Source organism: Larus michahellis, chromosome Z (assembly GCF_964199755.1).
Source record: "Larus michahellis chromosome Z, bLarMic1.1, whole genome shotgun sequence".
Lineage (NCBI taxonomy): Eukaryota > Metazoa > Chordata > Aves > Charadriiformes > Laridae > Larus > Larus michahellis.
The window spans coordinates 44034702-44050297 of record NC_133930.1 but is presented as its reverse complement, the minus strand read 5'-3'; the positions used below and the strand labels follow the sequence as shown (position 1 = coordinate 44050297).

General features: G+C 39.2%; 1 protein-coding gene across 2 annotated transcripts in view; it reads left to right on the top strand.

Annotated features, from left to right (window-relative positions):
• The window catches only part of TUT7 (terminal uridylyl transferase 7), a 34637-nt gene extending 19253 nt beyond the window's left edge, over nucleotides 1-15384 (top strand). Inside the window, exons 18-29 of one of the 2 annotated variants that reach the window (XM_074568919.1) lie at nucleotides 347-450; nucleotides 1437-1526; nucleotides 1617-1730; nucleotides 1839-1916; nucleotides 2564-2741; nucleotides 3434-3481; nucleotides 3601-3692; nucleotides 4172-4287; nucleotides 10798-11123; nucleotides 12986-13062; nucleotides 13238-13301; nucleotides 14390-15384. In XM_074568919.1, coding sequence (XP_074425020.1) covers nucleotides 347-450; nucleotides 1437-1526; nucleotides 1617-1730; nucleotides 1839-1916; nucleotides 2564-2741; nucleotides 3434-3481; nucleotides 3601-3692; nucleotides 4172-4287; nucleotides 10798-11123; nucleotides 12986-13062; nucleotides 13238-13301; nucleotides 14390-14457 — 1355 coding nt within the window. In that variant the 3' untranslated portion in view covers nucleotides 14458-15384. Of the gene's footprint in view, nucleotides 1-346; nucleotides 451-1436; nucleotides 1527-1616; nucleotides 1731-1838; nucleotides 1917-2563; nucleotides 2742-3433; nucleotides 3482-3600; nucleotides 3693-4171; nucleotides 4288-10797; nucleotides 11124-12985; nucleotides 13063-13237; nucleotides 13584-14389 lie in introns of those variants that run through there. The other variant, XM_074568918.1, reaches the window with a different exon arrangement.
• Nucleotides 15385-15596: the final 212 nt, after the last annotated feature.

Here is a 15596-nt window from a genome sequence, read left to right as displayed (position 1 = left end):
GAAATTATGATTTTTATAGTGCTTGGTTGGTTTGGTCTGTGTCCCATGAATTTAATATAATTGGAGTGAACTATCAATGACCTCTTCAGCTTATTTTACCATAACATTTAGACAGATCTTTGCTTTATTACAGGGCTTAATGTGTGTTTGTATATATTATATTTAGCCAATTCATCATGTTTGACAAATGCCTAAAATCAATATTAAAGTATAACTGAAATACAATTTCAGTGTCACTAAGATTTTATTTTGTATCCTTTTTACTACAGTTTTGAGTTATTTGTGGAGTATTTGATACTGTTACAACTGTATTTCAGTCATTCAGTAACTAAACATTTCATCCTAGGTTTAAGAAATGTCTTGCCTATAACAACTGCTAAAGTCCCAATTGTCAAATTTTTCCATGTCAGAAGTGGTCTTGAAGTAGACATCAGTTTATATAATACTCTGGTAAGGTCATCTCCTTTTTTTATTTTTTTTAACAGAAAAATGTGGGTCTGCTTCTTGAAATTTAAGTGACTGTTTTGAGGTTCAATAATCAACTGTCTCCCTTCGCCTTATTGGAGTTTTAGATTTCTGAACAACTTTTTTTTTTTTTTGACTAGTAGTGGAGTCAGTTGCAGAATTGTGACTTTAGTGTTGCCACTTTTCTAAGAAAATATATTAGTTCTTCAATAATAGTAAAAAATAGTGGTTTAGGTGTTTAAAGTCTTCTGTAAATAAGAAAGACAAAATAATATAACTTCAGCTTTCCTATATTCCGCTTCCCATCATGGTGCTTGCGTAGTCTTGAGACCTGGAATAGTGATTTTGAACTCAGCTTGCCTGAACTAGAACATGTGTTGGAATTTACGAAAAACCACAAGTTCTTGGACAAATATTTTAAAAAGAAGCTTTGGGGTTTTTTTTCAACGTCTCTGAACTGCAAAAGCCAGTTCCTTGAAACATCAAAGACAAGTAAATTTTAGAGCCAAGTATTAAGCTTTCTGAAGGTTTTTTAAGAGCTCAAGGGAAGTCTTCAAGAAGATATCTCAACAACTAAGTAAGTCTGAAAGTTTTCTTCTTGAAGTTATGCATCAATATGGCTCAGTTGATAGCTCTCACATTTCTAGGCTCAAATCTCTTAGTTCAAGAACTTACCTTCTACCAAATATTTTGAAAATGCAGTAGTAGATTAGTGCTTCCCTTTGTGAAGTACTGTTGTGTGAATGCTGCTTTGTACCACTTCTGCGCAGATTCAGGACGTTGATCAGCATTTTAAGAGAGCAGGTCATAACTTCATTGTTGAATGCTTCCTTAGAAAATATACATTCTACTATGCAGGGCTTCACATCTGCATTTCTTGAGCGCACAGCTTAAGAGCTTTTGGTTTTCATGTTTTCAGTGTATTTCTTCAGAGCTCCTGTATTTTCTATATGACTTTCTTTTTTTTATAGGCCTTGCACAACACAAGACTCCTGTCAACATATGCAGCCATTGATCCTAGAGTAAAATATCTGTGTTACACAATGAAAGTCTTTACGAAGGTAGGTATATTTCAGACATTTTAGAAGCAAGAGACATAAATGACATAGAGACATAACCATAGAAGATACAAATCGTGTTTCTTTTTCTAGATATGTGACATTGGAGATGCATCTCGAGGTAGCCTTTCTTCTTATGCATATACTCTTATGGTGCTTTATTTTCTGCAGCAGAGAAATCCACCTGTCATCCCTGTTCTTCAAGAGGTACAGTATGTCAAGAAAGAAATGAGGATCTGTACACAGTATTGACCAATAGAATGTCAGTGCTGAATCTGAAGGGCTCTTCTAATGAGTTTAATATTGTGCTTTCAGATCTACAAAGAACCAAAAAAGCCTGAAATTTTAGTTGATGGCTGGAACGTTTATTTCTTTGATAAGATAGAGGAGTTGGTGAGTAAATCAGGTTAATTTTGAAATGGTGTTACCGGTAGTTTTGCCAATGAAAAAAGAATTTATTCTAAGAAACATTGTTCTCAAATATCATAGTTGAATATAGAAATGGAAGTGGAGTAGCTATTGCTTTGAAAATCCCAATCCCTTACTGTAAAGCTTTAAGAATCTGGTTGGTTATAATTCACCTGTGAAAAATCTGTAAAAACTGAAAAAAATAGATTAGATTAAAAAAAGTTATTTTAAGGTGTTAGTGAAGATTAATTGCTCTGTGTGTCCTGTTACTGGGTGGAGATAACCCCTACAAATACCAGCTGCACATCTAGTCACAGCTGCTTGATCCTGTTGAATAATTTTATGTCAAATAGACACATAAAGTGAATGAATATTTTTTTTTTATAACAGGCAAAACATAATGTTAGAAGTTCTATTAATTCTCCACTTTTGTTGTTAATATTTAAAAAAATCCACCACTTAAAAATCAATATTGTATTATTAATACCAATTATGAAAGGAAGAGAAGTATTCTGGTGTAACTCAATTGTGTCTCTTTATAAAATAAGACTTGCATTGTTTAAGTTTCAAAGTTATGAAAATTAATCTGCTTAATGTAAGTACTGGAAGTCAAAATACTTTGTCATTTTCAGTCAGTTGTTTGGCCAGACTGTGGCAAAAACACTGAATCTGTTGGGCAGCTGTGGCTGGGACTTCTCCGTTTCTACACAGAAGAATTTGATTTTAAAGAGCATGTCATCTGCATTAGGAGAAAAAATCTGCTTACAACTTTCAAGAAGCAGTGGACATCCAAATACATTGTAATTGAAGGTAAATGCCATGAAGTACATGAATATGTGGAATTTCTTTAGTGCCCACGTGAAAAATTGTGTCTTTCCACAAGGCTTGCTTATTTTCTTTTCCTGGGTTATAAGTTGTTATTTGCTCATGTTTTGAAATCATTGCAAAATTCCCATTCATGCTAAATATTATCCTTGGCGGCTTTGTCTCTACTGAAAAGAAGATGCAAAGCAGACTTCATACTTTTCATGAGGACAGTAACTGACAAAAAAAAATTTAACCAAATCCTTTAGAAAATAAATTAGCTGTAATGCAGTTGAGGTTTTCTCACAAATAGCTAGGTTTAGCAGACTCCATGTTTACATGACCAGTTTAATCCTGTGTATGGTTAAGTATGTTAAGTAATACCATGGTATCTATCAAGAAAATGCAGTGACACGTTTTAGAAATGTTCCCTAAACCCATATGATTTAGTGAAAAGAATTTCTGTTTTCTTGCCTGCACATTCAACTTACTGTTTTATAATACTTCAGTCAGTTTAGAGCTGGACAGCTGTGATCCTTTGTCTGTGGAGTTAATTCCTTTTCAATAAATTTGTAAATGGTTCCATTTCAGTATATTAATTCTGCATTGGGAATAGCTGCCTTGGGTTGATCATGTGTATGTATACATTTCTGATCTTGCCCTGGACTTGAATAATGCCTGTAATGCTTTTTCTACAGACCCCTTTGATTTGAACCACAATCTTGGAGCTGGATTGTCAAGAAAAAGTGAGTCTCCTGTTAACAAATTTGGGTACAAAGTGAAGATCTTGTCTTAGATCTTGTTTTACTGGCTTGTTTGATGTTTGGATGACGATGTTTTTGTGCTGTTTTTTTTCCTTCCCCAGTGACAAATTTTATAATGAAGGCTTTTATCAATGGCAGAAGGGTATTTGGTACTCCTATAAAAATATTTCCTAAAGAATATCCATCAAAAATGGTAAGTTACTTCTAAGACCAATATGTGCATACTTTTGGGTGTTTAGCTTAGCTTACCACTTGCAGGAGTCTGGTTACACTCTCTTTAAGCTCTTCTCCCTTAAATTTCATCAGTACTGTAAAAATCTGTATGGGAGTTATTACTGAGTACTGTTTTCATGTTGTTTGCATGTAAATGCTGAATACTAATCAAGTCAAAGCTTCATTGTACAGGCTTACATATTTTAGTTCCTATCAAAACCAGCTTACTATTTCTTAAAACTGCAGTTTTACAAAAGACCTTGCAGACCTGGTGGTCATCAGGCTGCCTGCAAAAAAAGAGGCCAGTGGCCAGTTAATGTCACCAGGTGTTTCAGGACTTCAGCTACACACACCAGGTTTATTATTCTCTATAACTCCTACTGCTGTTTAACACTTGCTTATCTGTCTTGATTCCAAAGTGTATGGGTTTTAATTTTAAATTAATGATTTCTTCTTCAGGAGTACTTCTTTGATCCAGAGGTACTAACAGAAGGAGAACTGGCACCAAATGATAGATGCTGCAGAATTTGTGGTAAAATTGGCCATTTCATGAAAGATTGTCCCATGAGAAGGAAGTGAGTATAGTTTTGGAATCTGTGGCGGACTTTTCCTTAGGTTTGTTTAGAAGAAAGATTAGGATGGTAATGCTAGAGCAAAACTCTTAAATGCTGCAGATTATTTCCGCACTGTTGAATTGAAAATGTATCAATACCAGTTTTGGCAGTGGTGGATGGTGGTGTTTTTTTTAAATTTTTGGTCAGTGTTGAGTCACTACTTAACTTTTGCCAGTATCATTTGTAGTGGTTTTTAACAGAATCTTTTCATAGAAAGCTGCAAAACCACCTAGCTTAAGTTAGTAATGCTGACTGCACTTTGTTAGTGCAGTAGTTAAAGAGAATCCAAATGATACTGTGAAAAGCACTTGTGAAAACAATCTTTTCATTTAAGAGTTTCTACTTCTAGGATCCTGCTACTCCCAGGAAGAACAGATTTTGTTCTGTTCACAGCAAGACAAGAATGTCACAGTGTTATTTATTTTTCTTAAGTACATGTGTAAGAGAACAATGTCTTGGTTTACATCCAAGAGAAGGTTTCCTCATCCTGAGTAACCAGAGATCTAAAATTCAGCAACTATCGTCTTGTAACAAACGAAAGCTAAACTCATCTTTCTGGTTTTCACCTTAGTCTAAAGTCTCTATTAAGTCTAAACTTAAAACTTATCCATTGATTTCTTTCCTAGTTAAGACAAAGTCTTTAGAGACTTCATGTCTATAAAAGAGTGAAAATTGGCAAATAAAACTTCAAGTGGACAACATCTTGAAAGCCTTTGTGCTCACTTGTAAGGTGAATGGAAAAATCTGACCTTTGTTTAGAGTCTGTCTATGTTAAAGCTGTAATTAAAAATCACCTGCACTTTTATGCCAAGTTGCTAAAAAGCTACTTGCATTGGATCAGATGAAGTAGCCTTTATGCTATACAATAGAGTATTGTTGAGACTGTTAATTTGGTAATTTATTCAACATCACCAAATGCACGTAGAGCAGCTGATAATAGTTTGATAATAAAGAAAAATGAAAGTGGTGTGAAAATCTATTCAGTGTTTAAACAGCTGTTTCAGATGCAATTGATTTTTTAGTCTTGCATTCTGGAGTGAAGCCCCAGTTCACTGCATATGTGCAGCTATGTTCTGTACAACATTAGAGTGAAAGTCAGTGGGATCTTGCATCTAAGCATACCCCCCCTTACGGGGTAAGACCACTGATACGTTTGAGTCCTCTGTCCAGCCATTGCAATAGGAGATGCTGTCTATGGAGGGCACACTAATTTGCTGTTCTCTGTAATCTCATGCATTCCCCCAGCATCTGCAGTCACTGTGTAAGAGATGTTAGAGCACATACCTGCCGTGGTTTGATAGTACTCTTTTGTGGACTGAGTTGTTCATGATTTTGTCCGGTTTGTTTGTATGTTTTCTGAACCTGATTCTTCCATTTTCTTTAACAGTCTTCTATGGCAACCAGTTCCGTAAGAATCATAGAACCGTTTAGGTTGGAAAAGACCTTTGAGATCATCAAGTCTAACCATTAACGTAGCACTGCCACGTTACCACTGAACCATGTCCCTGAGCAGTACATTTACATGTTTTTTAAATACCTCCAGGGATGGCAAATTAATCACTTCCCTGGGCAGCCTGTTCCAATGCTTGGTAACCCTTTTAGTGAAGAAGTTTTTCGTAATATTCAATCTAAACCTCCCCTGTGCAAGCTGAAGCCATACATGTGCATATATACATGAATGACATGGTGAGAAATGAAAACTAGTAATGGTAGAGGGCTGGAAGAGAGCCTGACGCCCCACATCGCTACAGCCTCCTTTCAGGTAGTTGTAGAGAGCTATAAGGTCTCCCCGCAGCCTCCTTTTCTCCAGCCTAAACAATCCCAGTTCCCTCAGCCGCTCCTCATAAGACTTATGCTCTAGACCCTTCACCAGCTTCATTGCCCTTCTCTGGACACACTCCAGCACCTCAATGTGTTTCCTGTAGTGAGGAGCCCAAAACTGAACACCGTATTTGAGGTGCACCTCACCAGTGCCGAGTCCAGGGGGACAATCACTTCCCTAGACCTGCTGGCCACACTGTTTCTGATAGAAGCCAGGATGCTATTGGCCTTCTTGGCCATCTGGGCACACTGCTGGCTCATATTCAGCCAGCTGTCAACCAGCACCCCCAGGTTCTTTTCTGCTGGGCAGCTCTCCAGCCGCTCCCCAAGCCTGTAGCACTGCATGGGGTTGTTGTGACCCAAGTGCAGGACCCAGCACTTGGCCTTGTTGAATTGTTGAATCCAGTTGGCCTTGGCCCATTGATTCAACCTGTCCAGATCCCTCTGTAGAGCCTACCTACCCTCATAGAATCATCATAGAATCATAGGGTTGGAAGGGACCTCTGGAGATCATCTAGTCCAGCCCCCCTGCCAGAGCAGGGTCACCTACAGCAGGTTGCACAGGAACGTGTCCAGGTGGGTTTGGAATGTCTCCAGAGACAGAGACTCCACCACGCCCCTGGGAAGCTTGTTTCAGTGCTCTGCCACCCCCAAAGTAAAGAAGTTCCTCCTCATGTTTAGGTGGAACTTCCTATGCTCAAGTTTGTGCCCATTACCTCTTGTCCTGTTGCCAGGCACCATTGAAAAGATCTTGGCCCCATCCTCCTGACACCCACCCTTTAAGTATTTATAAGTGTTGATAAGGTCCCCCCTCAGTAGTCTTTTTTCCAGACTGAAGAGACCCAAATCCTTCAGCTTTTCGTCATAAGAGAGGTGTTCCAGTCCCCTAATCATCTTGGTAGCCCTTTGCTGCACCCTCTCCAGCAGTTCCCTGTCCCTCTTGAACCGGGAGCCCAGAACTGGACACAGGACTCCAGGTGCAGCCTCACCGAGGCAGAGTAGAGGGGGAGGATGACCTCCCTCGACCTGCTGGCCACACTCTTCTTGATGCACCCCAGGATGCCATTGGCCTTTTTGGCCACAAGGGCGCATTGCTGGCTCATGGTCATCCTGTTGTCCACCAGGACTCCCAGGTCTCTTTCAGCTGAGCGGCTCTCCAGCAGGTCAGCCCCCAACCCGTACTGGTGCATGGGGTTATTCCTCTCCATGTGCAGCACCCTACACTTGCCCTTATTGAATTTCATAAGGTTCCTCTTTGCCCAGCTCTCCAGCCTGTCCAGGTCTCTGTATGGCGGCACAGCCTTCCGGTGTGTCAGCCACCCCCCCAGCTTTGTGTCATCAGCAAACTTGCTGAGGGTGCACTCTATCCCCTCATCCAGGTCATTGATGACTATATTGAAGAGGACTGGACCCAGTACTGACCCCTGGGGAACACCACTCGTCACTGACCTCCAACTAGACTCTGTGCCCCTGATCACTACCCTCTGAGCTCTGTCTTTCAACCAGTGTTCTATCCACCTTACTGTCCATTCATCAAGCCCACTCTTCCTAAGCTTCCCTATGAGGATGCTGTGGGAGACCGTGTTGAATGCCTTGCTTAAGTCAAGGTAGACCACATCTACGGCCCTCCCCTCATCTATCCATCCGGTCATGCCATCACAGAAGGCTATCAGATTAGTCAGACATGATTTCCCCTTGGTGAATCCATGTTGAGTACTTCTGATAGCTTTCTTTTCCTCCACATGCCTTGAGATGACACCCAGAACAAGCTGTTCCATCATCTTTCCAGGGATGGAGGTGAGGCTGACCAGCCTGTAGTTCCCCAGCTCTTCCTTCTTGCCTTTTTTGAAGACTGGAGTGACGTTGGCTTTCCTCCAGTCCTCAGGCACCTCGCCTGTTCTCCAGGATCTTTCAAAGATGATGGAGAGCGGCCCAGCAATGACTTCCGCCAGCTCCCTCAGCACTCTTGGGTGCATCCCATCGGGGCACATGGACTTGTAAATATCTAATTGATCTAATTAATCCGTCACCCGATCCTCCTCAACCCAAGCGAAGTCTTTTTTCCCTGTTACTTCTCCCAATGCCTGGGACTCCCGAGGGCTGGGCTGAGCAGTAAAGACCAAAGCAAAGAAGGCATTCAGTAACTCCGTCTTCTCTGCATTCTCCATCACCATGGCTCCTGTCTCATTCAACAGTGGGCCCACAACTTCTCTGTCTTCCTTTTTCTTCCAATATACTTGTAAAAGCCCTTCCTGTTGATCAGGATCAACAACCCTCAAGCAGATCAACACTCCTGCCCAACTTACTGAGTGTGTCATCTGCAAACTTACTGAGTGTGCACTTGATCGCCTCGTCCAGGTCTTTGATCAAGCTATTGAAGAGAACAGGCCCTAGTACTGAGCCCTGGGGAACACCACTTGTGACTGGCTGCCAACTGGATTTAAGTCCATTCACCGCAACTCTTTGGGCCCAGCCATCTAGCCAACATGCTAACTGATGTGTAAAATAGTACTTTCTTTCATCTGTTTAAAGCCAATCTCATTTTAGTTTCATAAGCGTTCCATAGACGTAGCCTTGTGGGATTCAGTTAGTAATGATACTGGCTTGATGATTTTGTAAGCCATGATTGTATTCACCTTCTCTCCAGATGGGAGAGTCTTGGCCTTCTTATTATCTGTTCCTTAAACACTTTTGTTCTTCATCACTTTACTGCCTTTCTCCATACCTTCTGTAGCTCTACTACTTCATTCTTAAAATACTGAGACCAGACTAACATGCAGTACTCAGATGTAGGCACACCATGGTTTTATGTAGCAACTAAATGATGTCTTCTGTCCTATTCTTAGCATTTTATTTGTCCTATCACTACACTTGCTGACACAGTCCCTCCCCATCTTTCTTGTAGGCCCCCTTTAAGTAGTGGAAGGCCACTGTAAGGTCTCCCCAGAGTCTTCTCTTTTCTAAGCTGAATAACCCCAACTTTCTCAGCCTTTTCTCATAGGAGAGGTGCACCAGCCCCCTGATCATTTTTGTGGTTCTCCTCTGGACTCACTCCAACAGGTCCCTGTCTGTCTTGTACTGAGGGTCCCAGAGCTGGATGCAGTACTACAGGTGGGATCATGAAAGCAGAGAAGAGGGACAGAATCACCTCTCTTGACCTGCTGGCCATACTTATTTTGATGCATCCCAGGTTGGCTTTCTGGGCTGTGAACACACATTGCCAGCTCATATTTGGTTTTTCATCCAACAGTGCCCCCAGACCCTTATCCTCAGGGCTGCTCTCAATCTGCTCATCACCCGGCCTGTATCTCTGTTTGAGATTTGTTCTGACCCACTTGCAGGACCTTGCGTTTGGCCTTGTTGAACTTCACGAGGTTCGTAAGGTTCACGTGGGCCTGCCTTTATAGCCGGTCAGGATCCCTCTGTATGGCATCCATTCCCTCTAGAATCTTAACCCCACCACTCAGCTTAGTGTCTGCAAACTTTCTGAGTCCCACTCTAAGCACTCAATCTCACTGTCCATGTCCCTAACAAAGATGTTAAATAATACCGCTCCCAGTATGGACCCCTGAGGGACACCACTCGTGGCTGGTCTCCACACTGACATCGAGTCATTGACCACAACTCTTCGAGTGCGGCCATCCAGTCAATTCCTTATCCACTGAGTGGTCCACCTGTCAAATCCATGTCTCTCCAATTTAGAGACGATGATGTGCGTGACAGTATCAAATGTTTTGCACAAGTCCAGGTAGGTGACGTCAGTCACTCTTCCCTTATCCACCAATTCTATAACCCCATTATAGGCAGTCACCATATTTTTCAGGCACGATTTGCCCTTAGTGAAGCCGTCTTGTCTGTCAGCAGTCACCTCTCTGCTTTCCACGTGCCTGAGCATAGTTTCCAGGAGGATGTGCTCCATGATCTTGTCAGGCAGAGGTGAGACTGACCAGCCTGTAGTTCCCTAGGTCTTCCTTTTTTCCCTTTTAAAAAAAAGGGAAGCTCACCTTGAAGCTCATCTGACTGACTGAAGGAGCCTAGTATCATCTTCAGACTTGAAAGTTTCACTGATGTCTCTTTCTCTAGGTCATGTATAAAGAAGTTAGATAAAACCAGTCTGGCAGTGGTAGCCATTTCCCCACTGCTAGATCTCTTAAGTCGCATAGAATGTTAGAAGTTTCTCCCAGTAGAAGAGACTTTTGGAGATACTGTGAACATGTACAGTTTCAGAAGGAAGGGAGTTCTGATTGAATTGTACAAGTAGGAAGAAAATCCCAGAACTATAGCCGTATTTTTCATACTTTGTTAGCATTTTGCTCACTGTTTCTTTTCTCCCCCTGTCTTTGCCACTCTAGCACCCAGATTTTCTGTTGTGTTTACATGTTTGACATATTAGGTATTAATTATTAGAATTTAAGGCTGTATTGTAATCTAATTGTAAACTTAAATTGTTATATGCACGTTATATCAGTGTACCACTGTTTGGTAGGAGAGTACAAGGGACAGGTATGTTAATTTGCTTTATTTAACCCACTGAAGAAATACATGAAATACATCGATTGTCTGCAGACAGCACTTGGTTTTATTTGTTTGTTTTTTAACTCTTGTGTATGTAAGGCCTATGAACTCTGCAGCATTTTTCTCCTCCTGCAGACTAAGACGGCAGCGTGATTACGAAGATATCCAAAACCAGAGGTACACAGAAAGTAAGGAGAAAAGAAGCAAAGAGGACAAAGAAACTCAGAATAAAACAACAGAAAAGGAGAGCTTAATTAAGGAGGGAAAATTGCATCTATGTACACCTCAAAAGAGGAAACTAGCAAGGGTAATAGTAGAAACCGGAAGAGAAAAGACTCCCAGGCAATCAGCAGAGAAGTGGAAGCGCCTGGAAGACAGAGACTTAAGAGAAAAACGCTGCTTTATCTGTGGAAGAGAAGGTCACATTAAAAAGGAATGCCCACAGTATAAAGGAGCTGCAGGTATGAAGCTGATCAAGCTGAGTAGTTTAAACAGACCTTATGTTTTTTTGGTATTTTTCACAGAGATGACTAACGGGTAAGGTTTTTGCTTTGAATGGCATCACATAAATACTATCTTTTTTTTAAAAAAAAACCAAAATGTAGTCACATGTAGTCAGTTTTCCCTTCATCCTCGCCTACCTTTCAGAACTTTGTTGTATCCCAACAGATTTGACGCGGTTTCTCTTGGCAGGTAAGATGCCTTTAATAGAAAGGGTGTGAGTGTCTAATATGTTTAAATTGCTTCCATTGTCCTCGCTGTATGAGTTTGCTAATGTTTCAAATTACAATTTCTCTTTCAGTACATTATAATTACAACAAAAGCTAGCCTTATAGCTCTTCACATCACCTAAACCAGAATTCTTCCAGAAGACCATAATGTCACTATGAAAGTGCACAGATTGCTGAGACAGAATACTGTGAATGAAATGATGTTCTTGCCAACTCAGCAGTCAGAGGGATACAGCAAGCTGTCTTATTTTTCATGGAGTCAGTTTGCAACTTTGACTTAAAAAAAAAAAAAAAAACAAACTATAAAAATGTCCCCAAATCCAGATCCTGACTGACAGACCTGAATGAAATAATGAAATAATGAAATACTTGCTTACTAGCATCTAAGTCATATTTCAGATAAGACAGATCTCTCATCATCTGTGTTGTAAAGGAAAATCATTGTAAGATAAAACTGAGACTCCTTAAGACAGTGAATGGTACTTATAGTTAGCTTCCAAAGGAGCACAGTATTACGGATTCCCTGTAGGTAAACCTAGGAGCATTTAAATTCATGCTGGAAAAATTTGCTCCACAGATTTGACCTCTTAAAGTAACAAATAGGAATCCTTTGTATAAATGGAATTTCAAACCAGCTCTTCTCTACTAGCAAAAAATGTTCTGTCTGGCTTAGATCAGGAGACTCTATTTAATCAGATGTAATTGGTGGAAAAGGGCATAAGACTGTGCTAACAAAGTACTGGAAGTGGGAGAAAAATGGTGCAAATATATTCAGAACTTTCAAGTTATTTAGAAGTGCTCTTAGTTCAATAGACCACTAGGAGCATTGGGTGGACAGAAAAGATGTCTAAAAATTGAAGCCACATTTTATTCAGCTTGTGACCTTTTGAAGGTCTCTGTCAAGTCTGAATTTAACTTCTGAGTTTCTTTATCTTTGACCTTGTCTCCTTGAACATTTCTTTCTATCGTTCTATTTGCCATGAGTTTGCTAAGGTGGAGTATGCCCAACTGTTTTGTAGTCAGTGACGCTGTATTTTACAATAGTCGTCATGTGAGAACTAATGCTGAGGCTGTATAGTACGTATGTCTAAAATCATGAATTCTGGAGTAGGTGTTTTTGTCTATTATCTGTAATTTGGGAATTACTGTATTTGAATTTGAAGAGAACTGCTGTAGGTTGGGCTTTGTCTGGTTTTGCTTGCTTAGTGCCTGAAGTGTTCTGTAGTTGAATAGAGGACTATGAACAACTGGACCTAAGAGATCAGATTTCATTCTTTGCTGTGCTACGTTTTGTGATACTATGGTCAATTCACTTATCACCATATTTTCATTCTCTGAAGTTCCCTGTCTCCCTCTGATTCTGAAGGAGGATAGCGAGCTTAATTTATTGTAGATTCCTAACTTAGATGCTTAACTGTAGATGCATATCGCCTCATTGGGACAGTTTTTCTGTGTTATGAAACTGAGGAAAATCAATGTCCTACCTTCTACGTACTATGAAGGTAGATTGCAAATACTTTGGTATTATTATATCTCATGATACCTGAAATGGAAACTAGTTTCAAATCTTTGTTATATTATGATCTTTGCAGGTGGTTCAAAACCAGAAGTGTTGTGTGGATCCTATTCTTTACCGAGTGCTGCCAAACATGCTGGTAGATTAAAGCAGGTAAACACCAAGTGTCCCTTTTCTTTGATCTTTGTCTCCTTACATGTTCTAAAGTCCATATAAAGTAATTAAAAATAGCTTTACCTAAGCTTTTGAGAAGAACCTTTTATTTTCTTATTGTGGAATGACATAATTAAATTTTGTTGATTCATCAATGTGTGTATGTTGTTTATAGGGAGTGCTTATACACGAAGAAAAAAAGAAACAAAAAGGAAAAGTATTTTTGAGTCCGCAGTCAGGTTTGTATATCTTCATTTCAATTCAGAAATTCTGCGTAAAAGCATGTATTTTTAACTTGCTTTCTCCATCAGTCCTTATGGGAACTCTGCCTAATTTGCTGAACGCAGCTGCAGTCTGGACAGGTTGCTAGATAATTCTGAAGTGAAGCCACGTTTATTTTACTGGAAAAGTGTGCAATTTTTCAGTTTTGTTTATGTCAGTTCTATACATTTTTTCTTTAACTCTGGTAGACTTATTTGATAAAAACCCACCATATCCTTCTGTAGATTTCACCTGTTTTGGCATACATGGGGTTTTGTGTTTCTTCAGGGACGACATATGGAGTGCTTTCTTGTGAGGCTTCCTCAGAGTCATTGTCTAGAATTCTACATGATCAGCTAACTTAAGAGAGCCTATCAAAGCACATCCTTGGTCTGAGCTGCCAAAATGCAAGAAAACTAAAATTACACTTACAAATAGCAGGCAAATGATAATATAAAGGCCTTTATGTACTCTCTCTGGATCAGAGATGTTTTGTGTTAGATGCACGGTTACAAATGTAGCTTCCTTAAAGTAATTTCTCACACTTACTAACAGGTACAATTACGATTTTAAAAGCAACTGCTTTGTTTAATTACTTTGAGTTTCTAGTGAAATCCTGCAAACCTTTTTTCAATAAAATATATAAATGTCTTCTGTGGCACCTGGAGGGGGACCTAAGTAGTCTTTAACAAATTTTGGAAAGCTAAACTGCAATTAAGTATCTCAAATTAAATTCTCAATTTTCTTGGGAAGACATGGTATTTTCTGTTTTCAGTGCAAGGCTTTTTCAAATCTAAGTTTGGGGATTTTAAACACAAGGTGATTTGTCATTGGGTGTTTGGTTGAAGAAAATGCTAGTTTTCAATTTTGTGTTTTAATACTTCCTACTGTCCTCCAGCAGGTAACGATGTAAAGCTGATCTGTACATGCTTTCATTACAGTTTGACTTAGCAGTAATTTTCTCCTGTCTAATTGTTTCAGTTGTTTTATGTCTTGGGTTTTTTTTCTTTACTTTTTTTTTTTTAAAAACCTTTAAAGCGTGATGCTTTTTTCCTCCCAATCTTAGGCAGCCTTTCCAATAAATACATGACTCAGGGAAAAGCCTCACAGAAGAGGACCCAACAAGAATCATGAGCGATATTAAGCACTGTTAAATTGCAATACAGGCCCTTCATTCATTTAAAAAATTTTCTTTGGCTAAAGCATCTGGATTCACAGGACAGCAGCACAGACAACGTTCTAGTTAGTTTTAATGAAATAGGGGTGGTTTATTGGTAGTACAAGCGACTGTGGATTTTAATATGGACCCCTGCTCTTAAATAGATTGTTTGAGCATTTTAATAGAAAGCCATGATGTTTCGTATTTGTTTCTTAGGTAAATCATGTAGAAAAGGGCAGGTACTAAAAATGGATTGTTTTCAAGTTTTTGTTGTTCCACCTGATCATTTTCAAATGCACTCAAATTGTGTGCAAGCCAAATACATTATATTTTCTTCAAAAATTGATTTTTTGAAGGAGCAAATAATATTTATTAATGTTAATTGTTTACTGAATCCTTGTGTAAAAGTGTTTGAAATGTTTGTAGACTGCTACGTTATTTTTTTTCCTGTAGAAAACTGAAAACATAGACACTAGTAAACATATGTAAAACAACTTCTGGACAAGCCGTGCCATTAAGATTTCTTGGGGTTTTTTCTGTTCTGTGATTTTTATGGGAGCTTGTTTGCTGCTGTGCTTGTGTACAAGAAGAAAGAAAGACTAAAAAACAGGTCAGTCCTGTTTGATGCTGCTAAGAATCTTTTTCAAGGCCTTGGGGATACAGACAAAAATGCTTTAAAGAACAGAGGTATTTTATTTGGCTACTGGGGAAAACACGTGTCCATTTTGCATAAAATGTGAAGAGGATCCTTGTACCAGCCAAGAATTTAATTAGTAGTATGAACTTGAGCTTTACTTGAAGTCCTTCCAGAGCTGGTAATGTACCATCTTATCTTGTTCAGGAGATAATTAGTTACATGGTAAAATTGAAACCACTGTTATTTATGACTTTCAAATAAATTTAAAAAAAAAAAATCAGGCTTAAGTGTTTGTCTTTTTTTTAGGTTGTGGTTTTCAGTATTTTGGACTTAAATGTAGAACTAATGATAACTTATTAGAATTACCTGGTTTTAGAAATGTCATGTTTAACTTCTTTTTCCTTATCCATCTATTTTTATTAAAATTGAAAGCTAGAATTGCCAAAGTGGTCTTAGGGAACTGGGATACTAACTCCT